This window comes from Necator americanus, chromosome X (genome assembly GCF_031761385.1).
Source record: "Necator americanus strain Aroian chromosome X, whole genome shotgun sequence".
Lineage (NCBI taxonomy): Eukaryota > Metazoa > Nematoda > Chromadorea > Rhabditida > Ancylostomatidae > Necator > Necator americanus.
In genome coordinates, this window is record NC_087376.1 from 24478563 (window position 1) to 24502122 (window position 23560).

Consider the following 23560-nt stretch of genomic DNA (forward strand, 5'->3'; position numbering starts at 1 on the left):
ACCGCCGACCCGATGGTCAGATTTCTTCACGAAGTCCTTCAAAGAAAAATATGATGCTCTTCGTGTCCCACGCGAAAAGAGGAACCACTGGGCTACTCTGGCACGCGATCGGGACAAATGGAAGAATTACTGGCGCCAGCTCGACCAGTTCGAAGATCAACGGGAGTCAAGGTGATCAAGGTGATTCAACCAGAGCCAGCACTATGGGAGAAGTACTGGGCCATATAAGAAGAAGGTACACAGGAATTCGTGCAACCAAAGAGAGACGTCCAGGCCTTGATAGACGAGAAAGTGTTGAAAGGATTCTTGGATACGGTGCAGAAAAGAGAAGACGGTTACTATGTCCTCTTCCTTGGAGAGAAATCACCACTACGTTACCGGATAACAGAGCTATTGCATTACGACGACTTGACAGTGTGTGGAATTCGTTCCAAAAGGACAAGGAGCTTCTGAACAAGTACAACGACACATTCAAGGAGCAGGAGCGTCATGATGATTGAACGTCATCGAACTGGTGGACGAAGATATACCGGTGGAAGGCAAGATACACTACCTCACTCATCAGGCCGTGCTAACGCCACATAAGAGCACAACCAAGCTTCGAATAGTTTTTGATGCTTCAGTTCACTTTAAGAATAGTCCTTCTTTGAATGATACACTTCACAGAGGACCAGTCCTGCTTCCGAAACTCTATGGACTCCTCCTAAGATTCCGCATAGGGCGCATAGCGTTAATCACGGATGTTGAAAAAGCGTTCCTGCAACTAAGGCTTCAGGAAGTGGATAGAGACGCCACTCGATGTTTGTGACTACGAAACCACAAAAAATCGCCGAGCACGGACAACCTACGAGTCTATCCGTTCACGCGTGGAACTTTCGGTTTACTACCATCACCGTTTCTGCTAGCGGCTACCACATATTACCATTTAGATCAGTATCCAAACGATGTCGAGTTGGTAAAGGAAATCAAGGAGAACCTTTGCGTCGACAATTTACTCTTGACTTCGGATACAGCTGAAGATGGACTTCGCTTGTATTCCAGAACCAAAACGATGTTCAATGACCTAAATATGAACCTTCGCGAGCTCGCGTCTAACGATAACGTACTCAGGGAGACTATACCACAGGTAGATAGATCAGCAGAGGACAAACCGAAAGTGATCGGTATTAAGTGGAATAGGTCTGAAAACCAACTACAACCATCCTGCAACGTGTTAAAACAGAAGATCCTAACCAAACGCATTGTTGCAAGTGCAATTGCATCAATGTACGACCCCATGGGTTGGATGTTGCCTTTAGTACATTAGGCGAAGTTGTTCCTGAAATCACTATGGAAAGACGAACTGGATTGGGACACATTGCTGCCAGAACATCGCAGAGATGAGAGGGAAGCCGTTTCCAGGGAAATAGATGGATTTTGAAAAAACATACCGCGATTTCTAATGCCGAAAAGGTCAAAAGCACAATTGGTCATATGTGCGGATGCCAGCAGTGCTGCATGCGCGTATCTACGTTTCTCACTGTCAGCAAATTTAGTCATGGCAACAGCAAAGTTAGCTGGCCTGAAGTCAAAGATGACTATACCGAAACTGGAACTGAATGCGTTGAGACTGGCAACAAGGTTGACCAATTCCGTATTATCGCAAATCTCGTCAAGTATCACAATTGAGCGTGTAATCATCCTATCAGATTCCGAAATAGCACTAAATTGGATCGGCTAAATTAGATAGCACTAAAGTCAATACACGAGTCCATTCGTTAGGATTCGCGTGCTTGAGATACGTAGCATTATCGACCATCTCAAAGAACGAGGATATGGGGTACAACTTGGACACATTGCCTCTCAGGAGAATCCGGCAGATTGCGCCATCAGAGGCGTAGACAAATCACAGTTCCATGACCATTTATGGTGGAAGGGGCCTCAATTTCTAGCACAGCCCGTGGAGGACTGGGAGAGTGCGTATAGCCTATAGCAATGAAACAAACGGATAATGGTGGACCCGATTTGCAAGGCTCGGACAACAATAGCGTGGAAGGACCACAATGCACCAGAGTCTTCGCTCAGTCAAAAACAGCATATGTCGATATTTTCTACGAGATCCGGAAGTTGGATTACCGCAGTATACAAAGAGTCGTAGCATTCGCCTTGCGCTTCATTTAGAAGCCAGTTACGCGTGTAAATAGGAGACGGATCTTACCTATTAAACTTTCTCCGCTGTTTGACGAATCAAACCCAAGAGAGTCTCATGTTCCAGGTGGAATAGAGACAAAATTGGCGTGCAAAGCCTCGGTGAAGCAACACCAACTAGCGTGGATAAGCTCGACGACATTAACAGCACTTCCTCCTCTCAATCCTTATACGGATCACCAAAGAATTCTTCGCTGTAAAGGACGTCTAGGAAGAAGCACTCTGGAGGAGCAAACCAAGTTCCCAATGTTGGTTTTGCAGAGGAAATGGTTATCTAGGCTGATTATCACAGATTGCCATCGTGAGATTCATGCCAGCATAAGTCATACTATGTGTCGCGTACGAGAACGATACTGGATTCCAAAACTACGAGCTGAAGCGACGAGCACCATACGACGTTGCACAGAATGTCAGAAGATGAGTAACTTGCCGTATAAGTATCCGCAACAGGGACATTTACCAGCGCGTAGGGTGACAAAGTCACGACCATTCGAACATGTACGATTGGACTATTTCGGGCCAATCACCGTAAAAAGCGATGGAGGAGCCACCAAATGCTACGGATGTATCATCACTTGTATGGTGGCGAGGTTGATACATCTGGATCTGGTACCAGACGTTTCAGCAGTAGCATTCCTACAGATGTTACGCCGGTTTTTTTGCAAGGAGAGGTGCACCACAGAACATTACGAGCGACAATGTTCCCACGTTTGCGTTAGGCGACGTGGTTCTATCAGAATGCTTCGAAACAGCAAGGAATCACCCGGGTGTAGCTAAGGAAATAAGCTGTCGTCAGATTCGACTGATCTACAATACTGCTTCTGCACCATGGCAAGGAGGTGTATATGAACACTTAATCAGGTCGGTCAAGCTGGCAATGTACAAGTCGCTAGGGAAAGCAACCCCTTCAAGAGAAGAGTTGGGAACTCTTATCGAAATCGAAGGCACGCTGAATACATGACCTCTGCTATACGTGGAAGCAAAGAACGATTCACAGCGCGTTTTACGACCTATAGACTTCATTCAGAACAAGTTTGAAATACCACCTCCTCTTCAAACAGGAGACGCCCAGGTAGACGATCCCGACCATGTAACACCAGCGGAACGACTAGCATCACAGAGCTAGTCGTTCCGCTGATGTTGTCGGAGCTACAAGTGATACAGGCCTTGGGAAGTTCTAATAGGATCACAGAACAATTTTGGCAGCAATGGCAACAGCAGTACTTGACGTCTCTACGAGAGAAGCACCTGCGAGATGTGACAACTAAGCGCGGATCGCGTATTCCTCCGAAAGAGGGACAAGTAGTGTTGATCTGTGACGCACTACAATCTCGATACACATGGAAAATGGGTCGTGTGGATGGACTCATAAGAAACAATGAAGGTACGGTTAGAGAGGCATCGGTGCTACTACCTTCCCGTAGGAGGATCAGGAGACCACCAAATCTGTTGGTACTTCTAGAGCTCGACGACGTGGAAACGAATGAGGGTCCGGAGCCGACGTTACTCCAGCAAACTCCCGGAATTTCGTCGGAAACTACACAGGAAACCATGGCAGGCAATCTACCAATAGGAACGGAATCGTCACGTTATAACCTTCGTCAGACGAGAAGGCTGGATTACAGCAAATTGACGTGCAATCTGGACACTGTGTCAGTTATGTCGGTAACATCTGCAGCCGTGGCTTCAGTAGGAAGTACCACGGCAGGAGTACTTCAAAGTACATCTCAGAATGGAGGCATACAGAGCCGTAAATTCTCATCTTCAGACGTCATAATTTCACTCAATATCAGACAATGTATCGGCATTCTTCATGGACAGAGGAGGTTCGGTCAGTTATTACGAAATGGCACATATTCAACTGGAGGAACTGGAGGACGTACTCCGCAACCTTCTGGAGCAATTAGTGCGTCTATCGCGACCGAATCGGAACAGGGTCCCAATCAAGGCGGACCGGAGTGACGGCAAGCCGTCTTTAGGAAAATCAATAATCAAAGACACAACCCGAAACTGCGTGTGCATTCTGCGCCTCCCCAAACGCCACGCCATCACGCTCCTCGAGTATCGATTAGTGGGACGAGACGTGATGCGACGGCAGGAAAATGGCAGTTGCACTCGAGCAACGGAGGGGTGGGCTGGGGAGCGGTAGGTAAGAGGACGTGCCTTTTTAGGTTAAGGTAGGTAGGTACTCAATAGGTTAAGTTCCCTTTGCGTAAGGTTCGAGAGCCTAGGAGTAAATCATCGTTGTGTACTTAGAATGTGTTGTATGCATGATTATAATTGTTGCTCTGGTAGTAATTTTAATAGGTTTTTGAGGTTTTGAATATTTATTGTTTCATATTATGTATTTTCGTTATCGCGAGAATCCGTTGTTCTTTATGTTGTTGTGTTGTTATTGAAAATATAAAGGTTTAGTTACCCAAGTTTGAGGTACTGTGGAACGTCGGTTTGGACCGAATTACCGCGTGGCAGGAAATCAGGACGAGCAAACTCTGGAGTATCCACAATTTCCATCTCACGACGAGAAGACGTGCGAGTCTCGTCTTTGCTGAGCAAGGCTGCTAGCAGAATATTATATTCGCAGAGACACCACCTCCGGTTGGTGAGTATGTGGTCAATCTCCGCACGAGTCGCGCCATTGGGCGATTCCCATGTCCACCGACGATGATCTTTTTTTCATGAAAAGAGAATTCCCACGAAAGAGGCGAGCGGCGGACAACAGCCCGGCGAGAAGATAGTCATTTTCATTCCGGTCCCCTAGTCCAAATCTTCCGATCCTGTATTCCTCTTTTGGGCCTTTCCTGGTTTTGCGTTGATGTCTCCGACAACGAATTTGTAGAATGACTTCTCGTTGCGGATTACTTCCTCCAGCTCCTCGTAAAACGCGTCCAATTCGGATTCATCAGCTGCTGATGTTGGTGAGTAGCAGTTGATGATACTGATGTGTTTTTGACGCAGAGGGCGGAGACGAAGAATGGCTAGGCGAGGTGACAGGATCTCGTGAGAATCGACAAGATAGATGACGGATGGGTGCATAACAAAACCAACACCGACTACATTTCGCGACTGAACCTTCTCACCACGAATAACGAGTGCACCGCCATTCATCAGTCATACGTCGCTCCTTCTGCACCTGATCTCCTGCAGAGGAATCATGTGAAGTTTGATACACTCTGCAGCTCCGAGAAGGGCAGGTCAGCGTTTATGGACACTGTTCTCGCGTTGTAAGTACACAGTCTGAGATTATCTCCATGGCGAATCGTGCGTGTGTCGCCTTGGTCCAAAATCAATGACGTCCTGAGCAACTTGAGATTTGATCGCCTCTTACCGGTCGCCATACCGTCCGACGTCTGAGACGGCAGGGCTCAGTGTGCAGGGTACTGAGGCAGTGAACATGTTGGAGTGGCAAAAAGACTTTCCCCCAAACTAAGCAGCCCTGCCACGGCGAACTCAGCTTTCACCACAGGTCGTCGCCCAACCTATATGGATCAGGGAGCCACCTTGCGACATTTTGCCAAGGTGATGTTGAATCTAGGCAGTGGTTTACTCTTAGCTAGGCTTGCGATTCCGAGAAGTCGGAATGCCGGATGTGTCGAACTCCTTCTCAGCTTGGGAGACCCTGTCGGAGGACGACCCTCCGCTGTGCATCGCAGTTCGACGCCCAGAGTCACACCCACGCCACTATGAGGCGGAAAAAATCGCCTTCGGTTCCTTGGTCATATATTAAGGAGACCAGCAGATCGCCTTGTTCAACCAGTTCGGAGGAGTTTGTCGGGTTTGAACTGGAAGAAGCCTCTTGGCCGAAAACGGAAATTCGGGACTGAGGTGGTGAAAAAGGACTTTCGGCGTGGAAAGCAGTTCAGGCGAGAAGTAAGATTACGCAGCATATGGAAGAGTGCCACGGATCTCCTTAATTAGAGGGAACACCCGGCTAGTCGTTTTGAGACGCAGGTGGATTCAGGAGCTCCCTGTTCCCTCGGCTCATAATACTACCGCATCTCGCACGTCGGTCCGGCCAAAAGCCTGCAATCAAGTGACTGGGAAGTGCAAGGGAGGCGGTTTGGAGGCGTCTCCAACAAATAAGCTCCACCTGTCCACTCCGAGAGAGCGCAACGCTCTCCCGAATCTCATAGGACTAGAGGCTTGCAACCTGCCAACGGGTTTTAAATTTTTATGCAAAACACAGTAAAAGAAAATAGTCTCTTGATTCCGGAGGCAAGCCTAGTGCGGTAGCACCAGGAAAGGCGGGGTTGCAGGAGTCATGTAGGCTACCGAAACGGAAAAAGACTAGGATGACTAGGGATGACTATCTGTACTTAAAACGCTCGAACGGTAGCATAAGATGCGGCCTTTGAAGTTCTGATGATGCAAACCAGGAAGTTTAAGTACGACGTCATCGAACTAAGCGAGACGAGATGACACCACCTATTGAACGCCGCGTACGATACTGGAGCACTGTTCTTAGGAACATGCGACAGTAGAGGAGTTGGTCGAGTGTCATCGTCAACACGAGTATGGCAGAGAACATCGACTCTTTTGAGCAACTTACTACCCGAATCGGATGTCTGCGAATGAGAAGATGTGGTCCAATGTCAGGCTTGAGAATCTTCGTTGCTTACGCTCCAACACCAAGTTACGGAGAAGAGGAAGTCGAAGCTTTCTATATGGATCTGGAGAAGTTCTACAGAGAAGATCATACCTTCTACAAGGTCATAATTGGCGATTTCAACGCCAAGGTTGGCCCAAGAAGAACGCCGGAGGAACTTCACATCGGGACCCGTGGCCTTCAATGGAATGACCAGGGGGAGAGGCTCTCCGAGTTCATCATGACGACTAAGACCATCCATAGAAACTCGCAATTCCAGACGCCTTCCTCTCTACGCTGTACGTGGAAGTCACCCGATGGAGGGTATCATAATGAAGTTGACCACATCATCTTCAGTAAAAGGTTTTGTCTGTCTGTCGTTGTTGTACCAAAGTTCTATACGGGATCAGACAATGGCCTTATTCGAGGAAGATTTTCGTTCACACGGAGAGGAAAAACAGCCGCGAAGTTCACTAAGCGAATTCCTAGAACCATCATCGACTGGGAGCTCATCGCTTCGCTTGTCGGCCTTTGAGAAGTGACGGTCATGGACAACATCGACGACGAATACGAACGGCTCGTAGAACATTTTCACGACTGTACGAGGAAAGCGTAGAGTTTCAAGACCAGCAAGAGCTGCCTGCCTTTCGAAGCCCCTGAACTGATATGCCAGCCTGGAGCGCGAGCCGCAGGCAACCGAGAGCTCACTTTCGAGCTCGCAAAGCTCTGCAGAAAGGTGATAAAAGAAAACATCAAAGAGGAAAGAGCAGAAGTGTTGGCTGAAGCTGCAGAGGCGGGAAAGAGCATTTGCTATGCCCGTCGAGATTAGGCCAATCGCTAGACGAAGATGTCTGCTCTCCGGAGCTCGAAGGGAACAACCATTGTCGAGAAGGAGAATGAAAGAAATCATCTACGATTTCTACTCTGATTTCTTCTACACCCATGTTCAGTTGCCTCCTCACCATTTGAGAGAAGACTGACATGTCATTCTAGAGGATCTTCCGTTCGAAGTACGACATGTTATCATGTTAATAAGAAATCGTACTGCATCCGGTCACGACAGAATAAGACCAGATCACCTGAAGAACCTTCCGCCAGTGCTTGTCAACACTCTGGCGATGCTCTTTACACTTTATCTGTCGGAATGTAATATTCTCATACTGTGGAACACCAGCAAGACCGTGCTATTGTATAAGAATGGAGACCCGCAAGACATCGGCAACTATCGTCCAATCTACTTATTGTCTGTCGTCTGCAAGCTCTTCACAAGAATAATCCTTAACATGATAGAAAATACATTAGATGAAGGACAGCCATGCGAGCGAGCAGGGTTTCGAAAAGAGTTCAGTACGATTGACCACATACACACAGTCTCAAAACTTATAGAAGTATCGCGAGACAAGATGTCACTGTGTCTCACTTTCGATTTAAAGAAAGCCCTGATAAAGTTGAAATTGAGTTACCGAAGCAGTCATGGAGGCCTTGGACAACCAAGGTGTCCTTACTCCATCCATAAAGATACTTCGTGAGCTGTGTAGTAACTTCACTACGAAAAGTTCCCCATTCTTCAACGATTTCAAAATCGACGTAAAGAGAGGGGTTCGTTAGGGTGACACAATTCCATCCAAAATATTCATTGCCACTCTTGAGAAATCGATGCGAAGATTTTAATGGGATGACATGGGAGTGAAAGTTGCCGGCCGGCATTTACACTATCTTCGTTTCGCTGATAAGATCTAGCATCAGCCAAGCGGAACGAATGCTGACAGAATTCGACGAAACATGTGGATGTATCGGTCTTCAGCTGAATGTGCAAAAGACGGTGTTCATGCGCAACGGATGGGTCTCGGATGCCCCAATCACGCTCAACGGAACGAACATATCCGAATGCACCAGCTAGGTTTACCTGGGTCGGGAAATGAACATGATAAACGCTCTGACCGCCGCGCTGGGCAGGAGGAGACGAGAGGTTTGGGGAGCGTATAAGACCACCGAGAATGTAGTGAAGAAGACCAAGAACGCCTGGTTCACTGCTCATTTCTTCAACACCACCGTAATTCCTGCTTTGACCTACTCTCCAGAGATGTGGACGTTTCGCAAGTAGGAGGAAAATGCGATCAGCGTCGTAGAAGCGGGATTGAAAGGGTGATGCTACGAGTAACCCGCTTTACGGAAGTGAAAGAAGACACTCAAAGTTCCTCCTACGGCACTCCTACGTCACCGATCGAAGATAAGAGACGCCGCCACGTTTGCTAAAGAAACTAAAATAAGGTGGGCCGACACGTGATGCGTGACGACCTCAATGACAATCGTTGGACCAGAGCCTTAAGCGACTGGATATCGGGCGACATCAAACGCAGCACAGGAACCACTGACCCGATGCTCAGACCTCTTTACGAAGTCTTTCAAAGAGTAGTAAAAGTACGACGCTCTTCGAGTTCCTCGCGCGAAACGATGCCACTGGGCAACACCTGCGCGCGATCGGTACAAATGGAAGTGTTACTGGTGTCCGCTCGAGCAAATCAATGAACTACGGGAGCACACGTGATACAGGTGATGGAATAGCGACGAATGGATTGATTCCGTGCATGCCTTCGCAGAAGTTGGAGAAGTATGCGCAGAGCTATGTTCAAAGACGACCTCGGCGAAGATGCGGGTAATCGCATCAGGTGATGACATCAGCTCACGGATTAGGCTAGTCAAGTGTATCAAAGGGTACAAATAAGTTTTGAAATCTAGTTTTTTTTGTAACTTTGAAGCTTTATTCAGAAAAAACGGTAAAATGTATTTTATTAAAAATATTCTCCACCATCAGGTACGACTTTCCTCCATCTTTCTGGCAACATACGGATTGCGCGTTGAAAAAATTCCTCGTCCTTTTGAGGGAATCCAAGAATCGATCCATTTTTGGTTTCTTCGTAAGAGGTGAAGTGCTGTTCGACCAGGGCATGACTCATCGACCGGAGCGAGTGATAGTCGAAAGGTATCTGATGAATACAGCAGGTGGCACAGGACATCTTATTGAAGCGCCTCTAAAATTTCCTTAACGATTTTTGCAGCATATAGCCGGCTGTTGTCGTGCTGACAGATCATTTTGTCATGCCTTTTGGCATAGTGGGGAAAAAAGTAGCGCTTCCCACAAATTGTGTTTTGTTGGAACAATGATTGACATAGTTAGAGTGCAAACAAAGTTTGTTGTTTACATTAAAGCAAAATTAGATGTAATCGTTTTTAAAGGGAAATGTTGACGCCTTAACACGAATATAGTTACAAGATAGTCCGATGCGGTTTAGTACTAGTTACACCTTTTGTAAACCCCTCAAAATTCATTTGTATCCCCAATAACCGATGGTTGGTGCTCTACCATTCTAAAAAGGTTCCCACTGCCAGTGGGAGGATTCGCATGTTGAAGCACCTCAATGTCTACCACTACGCGCAGTCCTCACTTTTTGTGCTGCAGCGACAACATCCAAATTATTGTTCTAATTTGGATGTTTTTGTGGAACTTGATTAAAAAGCAGAAGCTTTCATACTAGAAAGATGGTAGTGCCACCGTGTCGACTGCTTATCTCACTCATCTTTACTGCACCAAGGACATTCATGGACAATTCTCGTGTTATCTGTATGAATTCTTACTGATTTCTACTAACGGATGCTCCTGATAGCAAAAGTCACCAGAACAACACAAACACTTTGCCACTTCAACATTTTTACGAGCAATCCAGTTCCAAAGTTGAAATGAGCGTAACATTGAACTGTTCTCATATAAACGCAATGAAGGGTATGTTTCGAAATAAGCGAGGCATAAATTAATTTGTTAAGTTATAACAACACATTGAGACAAAAGAAAAAAAACGAAAAAAACGACAATTCAAGACTTACGAATAAAAGTTATATCGTATAAAAATACATTGGTTTGACGTAAGTTTGACCTTGTGAAGTGATACAATACAAAATTTCAGGGACTACATACATTCGCAGTGTAGCAACGCTTTCAAAGGCAGCATACCACGAATTTGACGTGGTGAAGGAATCCACTGGGAAAGTTGGAGATAAGGTTGTAGATTGCGGATCATTGTGGTTCCACTCTACCCTTCCTAATCTTCCTAAAAAAAACGGGGTGGGAAAAGCCAATTTTCCATGAGGAACGTTAGAACGCTTCTCTACGTATGCGTTCCGGTCCACTTAGCATTCTATTCGTGGTTTCACTTGACACGTGACATTTAACACGTGCAGCGTGTTTCGTTCTTTGAATTCTATAGCCCCAAATGAATAGTGCATTTGATAAGATAATCAATGCTCGGATGCTTTCGCATATTAACGCTGCCGCCACCTAGACAAACGTTAGAACAATTTCTGTTTTTCATTCGTTCCTCTACCATTTCTTCTTGCAGTGCGGTCTGAATTGAACTCTCTATGTCCAATAACTTGTAAAATAGACAATGCATTCACGCCTCAAGTCTTATGATTTGAACAAGGTTGGTAATTTTCTGCACAGCGGACTTCTTCGCTGTTCTAGAAGTGTGAACGGCAATAGATGATTGTCTATCTTCTAGAAGACTCCTTAAATTTATTGTAGGAACCATTATTGAGTAGCTTGTTGTTATCACGGGTACAAAAAAGGATTCCCGAGAACGACCCAATCCGAATAAAATCTCTGACAAATTATGTCGAAGTTCAAAGTCTTGGGAACGGAAGGTTTGGAGAAGTAAGTCAGCTGTTGATAACATTCTTCTATGTCTCTAGATAGATCTCTTGCGAACCATGAAGCATTGTTTAAGTACAGTCGCTCCCCGTGAATCATGTAGAATGGATTCCTTAAAAAATAATTTTATCATATAATTATTTCATCATATAATTTGAAGCCTGCTTTTGTGATAAAAGGATAAAGGATAAAGTTTCTGGCGTTAATCAGTCCGCTTGGGATGTGCCCCCACGTTCACTTCAATTCAGAATCGTTTGGTTTGATCGTTTGCGAACGCTTAACTGGCCTATACAATGGCTTGCGGTGGTAACCGATGTGTCAAGTCAGTGTTTTTGTCCTCCCAGACAAGTCTGGTACCAATTTATCGACCCAGGAGGGATGAAAGGCTTGGTGAGCACTAGGGGGAATTTGAACCTCCGATCGATTGTGCAGGAAGCGGGACCTCTAACCGCTACACTACACCCGCCCCTTGCTTTCGAGATAACCTTTAAAAATATTAAGAACCCGGAAGATTAAAGGTAGTTGCGCTAGGATCTGTCTTCCGAGACGGTCGTAGTCTGCACATTATTATTTCTCAGCAGTTCATTACATACTTTGTCATCTGTAATGTAACTGATCCTATAAATTGAGGTACAAAATTACAACGGAGACAGTCATGCTGCGAAAACAGTAAATCAGTAAGAAATTGTATTAGGTTGTGTTCTTCAAATTATCAGTGGAAGACAAACATCTCTAGAATTATATGTTAGAGTAAAATATACTTGAACTAAAAAAAAGATCTCAAAGAAAAACAACAAAAGATAAGAAAGTGATCATGGCCACTAGAGATATAGTAGGGTCAAAACGATGTGAAGCTCGGTGAGGTTGCGCGTTCGCGTTCGCGAAACGGCCGCGTTCGATGCGGCGATGCGGTGCTAGCGATTGGAGTCGAGGTGCGACCATCGTGAACTGCAGCGATAGGTGGTAGCAGAGGTTCCTCACAATCATAACCGCTACCCACCACTGCATCGCTTTGCCACTTGCGCAACTGTAGCGGGCTCCAGATCGTTTTCACCCGACTACAAGTACGTAACGGTCTCATATATGAATGTAGTGATGCGCACGCAGCCAGTTTGCTAATTTAAAGGCAGCATAGCACGAATCTGGGGTGGTACAGGTTTCAGGTGGAATATCCGTATACGGGGTCGTAGATCATGGAGACCGGGGTGGTTCCGCTCATCTCTCGCTGAACCACTGCAAGCAGCTGACCCCTGAATGCTGTTTTGTACGATGCCTTCTATTGCAGCGCGCCACTCTTGCACGCGTAGCGTCCCTTACCGCCTATCGGGGCAGTTCGAGTTGGTTTTTGACGAATCGCAGGGCGGAGGCGGCGCAAGGGATGGAGCATTGCAATAGAGGGCGTCGTACAAAACAACATTCTGGAGGCGGCTGCTTGCAGTGATGCAGGGAGAGATGAGCGGGACTACCCCGTTTCCATAATCTACGACCCAGTATGCGGATACTCCACCTGAAATCTGCACCACACCAGATTCGTGGTATGCTGCCTTTAACGTTTTCTATGGGGTCATCTCATGTACAATGCACTCTACACTTCCTCTACTTTTCGAAATTAAGATTGACAACACTCTTCCAAATCTGAGATATACTCTGTATACTCTCCTTCAATCCCCTTCTTTCTGCAAGAGCTTCAATGTACCTTTTCCAAAATGAACTTCACCCTGACGGAAACTATTCCTCCAGAGAACAAAACCACTGTTTGTTGGTTGGTTAAACAAAGACATGATTTCTTCGCTGTCTGAACCAATTTTGGATATAAGGGTGGTCCAAATGGAGTGAGACGCAAAAAACTATCCACAACTCTGCACCACTTGATCCAAATACGAAATATTTGTACCACTCAATAGCCAGAGAATTCTACGTAACTTCTCACACATCACATACAAAATGACCGCCTTTAGCTTTAATACAATCATCTAATCTCTTCCGGAAATTTCTGAAGATGCGCGTGAGCAGCTCCCATGCCCCATGTCTCACCCAGGGCTCCTTTCAGCGACTCCAGTGATTTATGCTCAAAAGAACGGGTTTTCTGCTCTAGAATCGACCAGACAGCAAAATCCAAGAGATTAAAATCGGGCGAGTTTGACGGCCAAACACCTTTGTCTGGAAATCCAGTAGATTGGTCTCACGCCACTGCAGCGTCTTCTCTGTCCTGTGAGCTGGCGCGCAGTTTTGCAGGAAGGTCCAGTCAGTGTCCTCACCGGTTTCTTTGGCTGAAGGAATCACCGTATCACTAGATTTCCCATAGCTCGTTACCCTCCATGTGGACCATCCTATATATATTCCCCGTTACTGGGGAATTACTGTTCTGGGATGTTGCAGCCACGTGCGGAAATATTTACATTAATGTCGTTACTTGGGATATTCATTTTTCATTTGGCCGTTCTTCCTGTGGCAAGAATCAGTAGAATTCGAGAATGAAGAACTCTTGTAGTCTCAAACCTATGAAAAACACCGGATGGAGGTACACTTTTGCCGATCGATTCGATCGCACGTCAGAGATTGGTGCAATTTGGATATGAGTCTGTTCATATGCAAGAACTGTTTTAGTGAAGCAATGCCACTTGTTGATGTTCCCTGTTACTGGGGCGCTACTCGCCGTCCTCATAAGTAGTATGCGCACTTTATAGTAATGCATGATTTCTACCAAGGTTTTTCTTTCGTAACTTCTCCTTATGGTAATTATTTGCTTCTTGATTTCTGCAGATTTGCAAGATATGAAAGAGTCGGCGGGGGGCAATTCCTCAAGAATTTGTCCGAAGACTTTGGAAGTAGCACAGAAGAAGCAGTCTACACCGAACTGTACTTGGTCTTATTTAGTGCTACCAATAGTTCCACCAATTTCACTTCACTTTCAGTTGAACTAATAGTGGTAATAAATGATGATGATGGTAACGCTTTATTTAGAGATATCATATCCATCGGACCTATTTCACACGCGATAAATTTCAATGGTTACATTCGACGAACCGCTGTTGGTGAAAACGCTGTTAAATTCTCCCAAAGTAAGTAACGCGCAGAAAGTTTGGAAAAATTACTCAAGTTGTCCGCCTTCAAGTAACTATGGGACATCTCATATTGTAAACAAAAGCTTGCGAAACACATAAACTACGGTCCTTTCCGACAAAAATCTTGTTAAACCCTTCAAACTCCCCATAGTAACGCATGTTCAAGTTCAGGTGGTCAAAGTTCTTAATGCTGCAAAAATGGTCCACGAAACTGTCAAACGAGTGAAAATCGAAATGTTTGATCACTGGAGTCAATCAGATTTTCGCGTTTCGCATGTGCGTTATGTTTTTTACTCAGCCCTATTGGAATATTTTTGTTCGTAGGCGCTTCGATACCTGTAGTGAATTCATATTTGCAGCGTTTGGAACTGTTTGTTGAAGAATTCAGACATTTACATCGCATAAGCCTGGCAAATGATAGGATTGCCAACTTTCTTGGACTGTACGCAGATAAGTACGTCACTGGATGCTATTATTACTAGATTGTTATATTATGAAACTTTTGCAAAATTAATTCTTAAACGCATATATTATCTCTATACGCTAAAAACTCGCATTTCAGTTTTCAGCTACTGGTATTTACTGAATACTTACCAAATGGTTCAGTTAAGGACAAAATAAATAACAACAATATTAATGAAACTACAGCTGTGCATTATTTCATTGATGTAAGTTAACTTTGATTCATCATAAGATTTCCTGTTTATATCTCTGTAGGTTATAGGCGTAGATGGTGGGGCTTCAACAAAGTGTTCGAGGAAATCTTTTATGTTGGTTTTTCTTCAACATTAAATGGGATTGAGGATATAGCTCTTAGCAATAAGTGTGCAAACGCGAAATACCGCCGATGAGTCAGAGTTTGAAGTTTGGAGGGCACTATGGCCTCAGTTTGCTCAACGATCCAACTCTGTACGCCATAAGATTGGGAAAACCAAAGTGGAGAAATCCAGAAAGAAAACTTTTTAAACCATACAAGTAATGAGATCCACTTTTCGTTGTTTCATTCCGAGAGTTTTTATTTAGAGATCTTTTACATTCGGACTCAACTAAGTTTTTCTAGTAAAAGTTTTCTTTAGGCGTTGAAAGCTTTGCATTACTTGCATTCACTCGAGCCTCCTGTTGTTCACAGAGACATAAAAGGTACAATATGCATTTTTAATCTTTTTTATTTAATTAAACTTTCAACGAAATCCATATGTGCAATTGGTAACATTGCTTGCATAATTTTACTATCCGTTTCTATATTACAGCTGCGAATCTTCTGCTAACAATTAGTGACAGTATAAAGCTGGCAAATTTCGGTCTTATACGAGATCTTGCTATCGATGGGTTTGGAATAGCAGTAGGTTCCGATATTTCCTTGGATTTCAGAGGTGAGCGATAGTTTGCAGTTAAAAATACTTTTGCAGCACATTTAATAAATGGGTGACTTTTAGGGACTCTGTTGTACGTTGCTCCCGAAGTTCTAACAAGCCAGCTAGGTCCAGGAAACAGAAACGCTTACGGAAAACCTGCCGATGTATGGTACGTACCATTGATAGGACTCCTATTGATGTTGTACAAACAATATTTCCAGGGCATTGGGATGCACCCTTATCGAAATGCTGACAAAATATCCTCCTCATTTCGAATATTTCGGAGAAGTTGAAGGTATCCAGAAGGAGATCCTCGACAGAGCTTCCGGAGACAAGAGTGATGTGTGTAATTAAACATTCTCTCCGTGTGTTACACTACTCGTATCAAATGCATGTTCCTACATTTCAGTGGCTGCCTTACGATGCAGAAATTCTTATCCCAACGTGTTCTCAGTCTGTACATAACTTAGTGAACAGTATTTTTGAGAGAGACCCTAATGTACGACCCAACACTAGTGAACTGTGTTACATTGTAAATAATGTTGTGGAAATTGACGGAACAAGATCTCCTAGTTACCGCTCTTCCTTACTTGTGGGCTATTTTTGATCTTGTGTTGTGATTTCCTAGTCACTATTATCCCTTATCTTCTCAGAACGGCAAAAATCCGGCAGAAATTCAAGTAACGAGCTCGAAGGATGAGAATACAGTGACAAAAGGTGTGATCAGCAAAGATGCACTACCCTCTTTTACGCCCCTCGAAACCCTGGAAAACGGATCTGTACGACGAAAACGAAAAACTGTACTTGTCAAAAGAAAAAGGAGCACCCTCGAAAAGTTCTCATTAGCAAGTTTCTTCTTCTTCTCGAGAATGCTCTACTTTATAGGTAAGTTCTTTCATAGGACTTAATCTTTTCCTCAATCGCACTTTTGGTAGAACCAAAGAAGGCATACTAGGTAGTCGGTGCCAGCTTGAACTTAACATAGCTTAGAATGTTGTAAAGTATACAAAACTCTTCTTTCAAATTTATTTTTACTTCGCTCTTTGGAAGAAACAGTGCACCAACAAACCTGACCATACATATATGTGTTCCCCAATATCGACAAATTTACTGCAAGAGTAATCATGAAAATAAGACGTGTAAACTTGCGAAGCGTCAAAAACATTTTACGTAGATGGTGTGTTCGTGGCTACCGTAACTTATTTCCTGCATTTTGTAAAAATTTCGGTGTTGACCAGGAACTGAACCTTCACCTGCAAAGTAGTCAAATTTTTCTTATGGAGGTTGTTTCCAATGCTACTCCATACCTTAAGGCAGCGTCACAAAACTGACAGTGTTGGGGTCCTCTGTGGGCAAATATAGAATACGGGGAATACGATATAATGCGTACACTAGGGCGCTTTCACGAACCTCGTAGTAATGGACATTGTATCTACCCATAGAGACCTTACCTCATTGCTTTTGTGTTCTTGTTTTTTAACATGTTTTAACAATGTGTTGTTTTAACGATGTTTTAACACTGTTTTTAACATGTACTAGTTCATGTAGCAAATTTGAGAACTTTTTTAACTAAGCATTCAAAGTATGAATGAATAGTGAATTCATCACAAAGACAGAGGAAAATACAAAAAAGACATTTTGTGTTTCAGGTGTCCTTGGGAAATCTGTTCTATATGTAATATCGTTTCTGATTATTGGTCTGGCAACATTGACACTCTTTCTTTTTATTTCGTATTGTGTTGTTCTATTTTTTCGCTATCTTATCAGATCAAATTGCGATTGTGATCTCTGGCAGCCCCAGTACATAATAATCAGTGGAATTTTGCTAATTTTACTGTTCGCTCTTATGTTCAGGTAAGCGTTTTTGAAAGTCATACGGTCCTTTTATGTAATTTCGCTAATGTTGGAATATGTTGCTTAGCTTGTTTAACAAATGTTTCCTTGCCAGCTGCTGCATGGTCGCTCTTGGAGAGTACAAATTCCGCATGGCTAACAATATGTTGCGTGAATCTCAATTTTTTGTTGGGCGACCTTGCAATGATCTCGTTATATGTGGCTTTACAATCCTCAAGGGAAAAGGAATTTTAGAAGAAGACGAAGGTGTACAACCAGAAATCCTTTCAATTACTCCAGCATTAGGTCAATATTCTGATGATGAGAAATTCTATTATAAATGAAAATTGTGCTCGATACTCATTGATTGTGCTCGATTTTTCCTATTTTACTTTAGCCTATGACTGCAATGCATTCTGATTATTTGGAAAATGATGCTGTCACACTTTGAAAATTGCTACTATAGAACACAGAAGTACTTTCACAAAACAGCTAGTAATGTTGTTTCATCTATGAACTGCCCAATGTAAACATTGACTGCGGAGTCAGCTCTAGTGGGGAACGGTCAAGAGGTCTCGGTTTACTACTAGTGCACCTAACCTGTCATATTGATTTTATGTAGAGAACAGATAGAAATGAAGCGATGAAACGCTGTCGAAAAAATTTTAAAGACAAGGCCAACTTTTATTGTATAAATCGTACAAGGAAGTATTAAAATCTTTGAAATGCGCTCTATACAAACATGATATCTATATAAAATTTTGGGAAAGCATTTATCTATTACAATTACAATTACATAACGAGACATTCTGCGACAAAATTCATTTATCGTTTACGTAATCATGCTGCCAGTTGAAGGCCATTATATTTCGAATTCATCCATCGCTTCCGCTATCTTCTCTCGTCGTAGCCGGTCCTTTCTTTGAAGGGGTCGGATTAGTCGAGGATTCTAGGATAGGGTATCATGATATTGAAAAGTGATGCAGAAATACAGGAACTCTCGGCTCCGTGCTTACCTCTTCAATACCACCGCACTTCCTACTTTGACCTATGCTTCGGAAACCTGGGCATTTCGCAAGCAGGAGGAAAATGCTATCAGCGTCATAGAACGCGAAAGGGTGATGCTAGGAGTAACCCGCTTTACGCAAGTGGAAGAAGAGATTCGAAGTTCACTCCTACTTCACCGATCGAAGTTTAGAGAAGACGACCAAGGAAAGTAAAATAGGGTGGGGCGGACACCTGATGCGCTTTAACGACAACCGTTGGACCAGAGCCGTGAGCGACTGGGTTCCCCGCGATATTAAACGCACTACAGGAAGACCGCCGACCCGATGGTCAGATTTCTTCACGAAGTCCTTCAAAGAAAAATATGATGCTCTTCGTGTCCCACGCGAAAGGAGGAACCACTGGGCTACTCTGGCACGCGATCGGGACGAATGGAAGAATTACTGGCGCCCGCTCGACCAGTTCGAAGATCAACGGGAGTCAAGGTGATCAAGGTCAAGGAGAAACATGAACGATTTTCATTCATAAAAACATCGCTGCATTCATGATGTATTCTCAAATGAATAACTTTGCTTTGTTTCATTTACGGTGTCGAGAGCAGTAACATCGTCCCGTCAATCAAACAAATGCTGAGTTTTATAAGTCTGTTCTATACTCGTTTCACAAATGCGTAAGTGCAATTGGTCGAGCCTTAAATCGTTCTTACCTAACATTATCCATTTTGTATTTGTTTGTAGTATTTGTATTGTATTTGGTACTACATATTTTTGTAGTAATTACTATAGTAATAGTATTCATTTGTATACTTAATTCTTTTTCAAATGTTTAAAGACAGCTTCCACATCAACACTCAACGTTGGCGCATCATAAGTGACTGATCAACGCCAAACACTTCATATGTTTAACCTTTAACATAATGACATTGAGTCCAATGATTAGATGAGTACGCAATATTAAGCACTAAGCGTGGAAGTTCGACTTTCCTTGAGTCTTGGCAAAGAGATTGCAACTTGTAGAAGCAGGAGTCAAGATTAATAACAAACCTTATTACGGCTAACCTTTCGACTAACCTCACCACAACGGCTAACCTCATCCAGAACAAGTCATCATTCCATAAGATGGAACATGCATAATCCGAACCAAAAGAGCCCAAATCCCTGTGTTTACCTAAGTGGCCGCGTTGCCTTGATATTAGCGCACCTCCATGTGATAAGATCGCTCTGCTAATACTTATTAGGACGCGACCCGCATATGACTCCGTAGATCAAAACCCGCAGAGATCTTTATACAGAGCCAGCTCGTTGGTCACGGCCGTGCATTCCTTCTTTCTATTCATTTTTGGACTTTTAGCATTTATCCAAAACGCCTCCAAAGTTCTGCAAGCCACAATTTCGGGTTCGTACGATAGGATCGTGGGAGCTTTGCACAAAAGAGCATTTTTACGACATTTTCTGCGATGAGCTCTGAGAGGGCTTGGTGCATTTGAATGTTTTTTCCCACCTAGGGGTCGCGTATACGAGTCTGATTGCTACCTGCACGTGGTGGCCCTGCTTTAACCAAACGCGAGGCGCACATTGGGAACGTACGAGCTATATAACCTGCACTGTTATATGGCGAAAGCTTCCCATACATTGCAAAAAGGTGCTGTCGTCCAGCACACCGCCAAAGCCCATAACCTGAAAGGTCAACTGCTTGAAGGGAGCATGGAATCTTTGGCAACAACCATTCGTTTCGTCACGCTGAACTCCCAAACGCTATCGAGTGAACTCCAACAAGCCGCTCTATCCAGACTTCTGCGATATCTCTGTGTGCCTTTTGATGCACTGCAGGAAACACGCATGAGAGATCGGCCCGTCATCAGCATCGAAAATTACACAATATATTGCTGCGATGCTGATGAGAGCAAAGTAGGTGGCTGCGCGATAGCTGTGAGGAACGATTACGAGAACCTGGCGGAGGAATTTAGCTCAACGTCGTCTAGATGCGCCCTTTTATGACTGCGAGATCGCAGAGGACGTAAACTCTGGATCGTAATTGCTCACGCACCTACGGAAACCGCTGAGGACAATAGTAAGGACGCCTTCTATGATGAACTCAATGCGTTGATGTCTAAAATACCAAGCCAGCAGGTGGTCATTGTTGGAATCGACGCAAATGCGAAGATGGGACTCGAACAGCAATCCGATGTGCTAGGAAAATGGTACTATGCAGCGGAGCGCACGTCCGACAACGGTGACCGTGTGGTCGACTTGTGCGAACAGACGGGCCTCATCATCGCTTTCACGTTTAAGAGGAATCATCGGCGCCATCAGCTCACGCGGCAGGGGTCAACCCTTTTAACGCCTGAAGAGCAGCGCAAGCCGAAAATGAGAACACTTAAGCTTCAGCTCGACTATGTTCTGGCGAGGAACATTCCTCAGTCAGATATCCGAAAATCTAGAGCTGTTTGGGACGTCGCGTTCGACTCTGACCACCGTCTGGTTCTTCTCAGGTTCACGATACGGTTCCACAAGAGAAACCGAAGAGTTCCTCTTCAACCGAAAATCGACATGGCAGGTCTGAAAGACGATGAATGCAGAACAAAATTCCGCCAACGTGTATCTATTCATGTTGGAGTACGGACCAGGAAGAAGCTTAGCGACAGATTCCTTCACAAAGTGCATCAAGGACACTGCAAAGGAAACGCTCCCGGTTCTATTGCCGCGGAAGAAGTTTGCCTTTGCATCTGTGGAAACAAAATCCACATACAATTCTGTATGTGTCGCTGGTGACTTCAACCAGGAAAAGCGTCTTAGAAGGAAGCTGCGTCGACAACTGCAACAAGACCGCGATAACGAGTGGACGTCAAGAGCGATGGAGTTTGAGAAGGCGTGGGAGGACAGGAACCCGCGGAAAGCCTATGCTCTACTAAAACAGTATAGCGGCAAAATGAAAAGATGTTCCCCTGTCCTCAACACTGCCAATGGGGTAGCTGTCGGTGAAGCAACCCTTCCAATTTGGAAGGAACACTTCAAGATTTTGCTGAACCGGCTAGCACCGTGAACTCGAACACGTTCATAGACCGACATATGCGGTAAACGAGGAGCCATCGACCGAGTCTGAGGTCCTGGTCTCTATCCAAAAAATGAAGAATGGAAAATCTGGTGGAGACGACGGGATTAGCGCAGAAATGCTAAAATATCTTCCTTCGTCTGGGATCCTTGAGGTGACAAAGATCATCCGTTCAATGTGGATAGAGGAAAGGATACCTGATTCGTGGAGACACGCTATCATAGTTCCCCTCCACAAGAAGTTATCTGTCACGGACCCCAGGAATTATCGAGGAATCTCTTTGCTGCGTTTTATGTACAAGGTACTGGAGCGGATTATCCTGGATTGACTCATTAAACATCGCGAAGAATCAACGCACGACGAGTAAGCTGGCTTTCGTCCTGGCCTATCTACTATTGACCAGGTGTTCATCGTCAGCAGAGTGATCGAAATCTGGCAGCGGTATTCGAAGCCAATGCAACTAGCGTTTCTGGACTTTGAAGCAGCGTTCGACTCTCCTCACCGGGGCCGTTTTCTCAACGCGCTCCGCGCCGATGGAGTACCAAGAAAGTTCGTTCGCTTGCTTGATGACATGAATCAACGAACAACTGCTGCAGTTCGAACACCAGCCGGATGTACAACACCGTTTGAAGTGGTAACTGGAGTAAGACAAGGAGCAGTGACAGGACCTTTCCTGTTCAACTTCGCAATCGACGATATTATGCGAGGAGCAGTCGACCAGTGTCCTGCCGACATTGTTTTAGCACCATCAGGGTGCCCCTTGACTGACTTCGAGTACGCCGACGATGTTGTTATATTCGCGGAAAGCAGTACGAAACTTCAACATGTTGTCAGCCTTGTATCGAAGCCGGCTGAAGCCCATGGACTACGCCCACGCTCTGATAAATGAAAGCAGATGTGGATCTCTTCGAGATCTCGAACGGGAATCAGGGTGGACGGACAACCAATAGAACTCGTCGATGAGTTTTGTTACCTAGGCTGTACGCTGAAGAACAATGGCAGCTACGAGAGAGATGTTCAGCAAAGATGCGCTAAGGCCACTTCTGCATTTAAATCCTTAACGAAATGCCTGTGGTCGACCCCCTTCACCAACGAAGTCAAGCTGCGAGTCCACCTATCCGCAATTCGCCCTATCATGATGTACGGATCAGAGACTTGGGCAGCACCATCAATGGTTATGGAGAGGCTTGATTGCACGGAACGAAAGCTGCTTAGACGGCTACTTGGCTTCTTTTGGCCTGGGGTATGCCGCAATGAAGATCTTTACGCAGAAATTGATGTGGTATACCTGCGGATGACACATAGAAGACATCAACATCTTGCACCGCCATCAAAAGTAGTTAAAGTAAATCGTCTTCGCTTTTTTGGTCATATATTAAGGAGACCGGCAGATCGCCTTGTCCAACGAGTTCTAAAGAGTTCGTCGGGTTCAAGCTGGAAGAAGCCACCTGGCCGAAAGCGGAAGTTCTGGACCGATGTAGTGAAAGAGGACCTGAGGACACTCGGCGTAGATAGCCAGTTCAGGCTAGACGTAAGGTTTCGCAGAATATGGAACAGTGACGAATGGATTGATTCTGTGCAAGCTCTCGCAGAAGATCGAGAAGGTTGGGCAGAGCTGTGTTCAAGGACGGCACACCTCGGCGAAGATGCACGTAATCACGTCAGGCGATGACATCAGCTCACCGATTAAGTCAAGTAAGTCTTCCCACCTAGATGTTCTTTAATATGAACACAAAGAGGTAACCGACGACCACTGCATTTTCTCCCCGCTTGC

The 23560-nt window shown here is 44.7% G+C and overlaps 12 protein-coding genes across 18 annotated transcripts; 10 read left to right on the forward strand and 2 right to left on the reverse strand.

Annotated features, from left to right (window-relative positions):
* Positions 1 to 50: 50 nt before the first annotated feature.
* On the forward strand, positions 51 to 500 carry RB195_025259 (uncharacterized protein; the record flags this gene model as incomplete). Its single annotated transcript, XM_013443627.2, has 1 exon — positions 51 to 500. The coding sequence occupies one exon, from the start codon at positions 51 to 53 to the stop codon at positions 498 to 500; it is 450 nt and encodes a 149-aa protein (XP_013299081.2).
* Positions 501 to 1537: 1037 nt separating this feature from the next.
* On the forward strand, positions 1538 to 3313 carry RB195_025260 (uncharacterized protein; the record flags this gene model as incomplete). 2 transcript variants are annotated; one of them, XM_064213324.1, is made up of 4 exons in its annotated part: positions 1538 to 1620; positions 1762 to 1955; positions 2255 to 2796; positions 3215 to 3313. In XM_064213324.1, the coding sequence occupies 4 exons, from the start codon at positions 1538 to 1540 to the stop codon at positions 3311 to 3313; spliced, it is 918 nt and encodes a 305-aa protein (XP_064069204.1). The 2 variants fall into 2 exon arrangements, with proteins under 2 accessions (XP_064069204.1, XP_064069205.1); XM_064213323.1 differs by lacking the exon at positions 3215 to 3313 and adding an exon at positions 2830 to 3148 and having other exon boundaries at positions 2255 to 2777.
* An 11-nt stretch (positions 3314 to 3324) lies between these two features.
* On the forward strand, positions 3325 to 4149 carry RB195_025261 (uncharacterized protein; the record flags this gene model as incomplete). Its single annotated transcript, XM_064213325.1, has 1 exon — positions 3325 to 4149. The coding sequence occupies one exon, from the start codon at positions 3325 to 3327 to the stop codon at positions 4147 to 4149; it is 825 nt and encodes a 274-aa protein (XP_064069206.1).
* Positions 4150 to 4944: 795 nt separating this feature from the next.
* RB195_025262 (uncharacterized protein) lies at positions 4945 to 5295 on the reverse strand (the record flags this gene model as incomplete). The annotated part of the gene is made up of 1 exon (XM_064213326.1): positions 4945 to 5295. One exon carries the CDS (start codon positions 5293 to 5295, stop codon positions 4945 to 4947), a length of 351 nt encoding a protein of 116 aa, XP_064069207.1.
* A 1406-nt stretch (positions 5296 to 6701) lies between these two features.
* RB195_025263 (uncharacterized protein) lies at positions 6702 to 7307 on the forward strand (the record flags this gene model as incomplete). Its single annotated transcript, XM_064213327.1, has 1 exon — positions 6702 to 7307. The coding sequence occupies one exon, from the start codon at positions 6702 to 6704 to the stop codon at positions 7305 to 7307; it is 606 nt and encodes a 201-aa protein (XP_064069208.1).
* A 490-nt stretch (positions 7308 to 7797) lies between these two features.
* RB195_025264 (uncharacterized protein) lies at positions 7798 to 8301 on the forward strand (the record flags this gene model as incomplete). The annotated part of the gene is made up of 1 exon (XM_064213328.1): positions 7798 to 8301. The coding sequence occupies one exon, from the start codon at positions 7798 to 7800 to the stop codon at positions 8299 to 8301; it is 504 nt and encodes a 167-aa protein (XP_064069209.1).
* A 104-nt stretch (positions 8302 to 8405) lies between these two features.
* On the reverse strand, positions 8406 to 8810 carry RB195_025265 (uncharacterized protein; the record flags this gene model as incomplete). Its single annotated transcript, XM_064213329.1, has 1 exon — positions 8406 to 8810. One exon carries the CDS (start codon positions 8808 to 8810, stop codon positions 8406 to 8408), a length of 405 nt encoding a protein of 134 aa, XP_064069210.1.
* A 612-nt stretch (positions 8811 to 9422) lies between these two features.
* Positions 9423 to 9819, forward strand: RB195_025266 (uncharacterized protein; the record flags this gene model as incomplete). Its single annotated transcript, XM_064213330.1, has 2 exons — positions 9423 to 9487; positions 9588 to 9819. 2 exons carry the CDS (start codon positions 9423 to 9425, stop codon positions 9817 to 9819), a joined length of 297 nt encoding a protein of 98 aa, XP_064069211.1.
* Positions 9820 to 11214: 1395 nt separating this feature from the next.
* On the forward strand, positions 11215 to 18150 carry RB195_025267 (uncharacterized protein; the record flags this gene model as incomplete). 4 transcript variants are annotated; one of them, XM_064213331.1, is made up of 13 exons in its annotated part: positions 11215 to 11250; positions 11352 to 11480; positions 14714 to 14818; positions 14902 to 14996; positions 15105 to 15210; positions 15619 to 15682; positions 15793 to 15915; positions 15979 to 16066; positions 16119 to 16239; positions 16307 to 16489; positions 16551 to 16782; positions 17547 to 17751; positions 17846 to 18074. In XM_064213331.1, the coding sequence occupies 13 exons, from the start codon at positions 11215 to 11217 to the stop codon at positions 18072 to 18074; spliced, it is 1716 nt and encodes a 571-aa protein (XP_064069212.1). The 4 variants fall into 4 exon arrangements, with proteins under 4 accessions (XP_064069212.1, XP_064069213.1, XP_064069214.1 ...); XM_064213332.1 differs by lacking the exon at positions 17846 to 18074 and having other exon boundaries at positions 17547 to 17594; positions 17665 to 17705; XM_064213333.1 differs by lacking the exons at positions 11215 to 11250; positions 11352 to 11480; positions 17846 to 18074 and adding an exon at positions 14486 to 14539 and having other exon boundaries at positions 17547 to 17594; positions 17665 to 17705.
* An 822-nt stretch (positions 18151 to 18972) lies between these two features.
* RB195_025268 (uncharacterized protein) lies at positions 18973 to 21777 on the forward strand (the record flags this gene model as incomplete). 2 transcript variants are annotated; one of them, XM_064213336.1, is made up of 3 exons in its annotated part: positions 18973 to 19220; positions 20747 to 21446; positions 21517 to 21777. In XM_064213336.1, 3 exons carry the CDS (start codon positions 18973 to 18975, stop codon positions 21775 to 21777), a joined length of 1209 nt encoding a protein of 402 aa, XP_064069216.1. The 2 variants fall into 2 exon arrangements, with proteins under 2 accessions (XP_064069216.1, XP_064069217.1); XM_064213335.1 differs by lacking the exon at positions 18973 to 19220 and having other exon boundaries at positions 21304 to 21777.
* Positions 21778 to 22240: 463 nt separating this feature from the next.
* On the forward strand, positions 22241 to 22675 carry RB195_025269 (uncharacterized protein; the record flags this gene model as incomplete). The annotated part of the gene is made up of 1 exon (XM_064213337.1): positions 22241 to 22675. One exon carries the CDS (start codon positions 22241 to 22243, stop codon positions 22673 to 22675), a length of 435 nt encoding a protein of 144 aa, XP_064069218.1.
* Positions 22676 to 22921: 246 nt separating this feature from the next.
* RB195_025270 (uncharacterized protein) lies at positions 22922 to 23458 on the forward strand (the record flags this gene model as incomplete). Of its 2 annotated transcripts, none has more annotated exons than XM_064213338.1 (1): positions 22922 to 23458. In XM_064213338.1, the coding sequence occupies one exon, from the start codon at positions 22922 to 22924 to the stop codon at positions 23456 to 23458; it is 537 nt and encodes a 178-aa protein (XP_064069219.1). The 2 variants fall into 2 exon arrangements, with proteins under 2 accessions (XP_064069219.1, XP_064069220.1); XM_064213339.1 differs by having other exon boundaries at positions 22925 to 23458.
* Between the last annotated feature and the right edge of the window lie 102 nt (positions 23459 to 23560).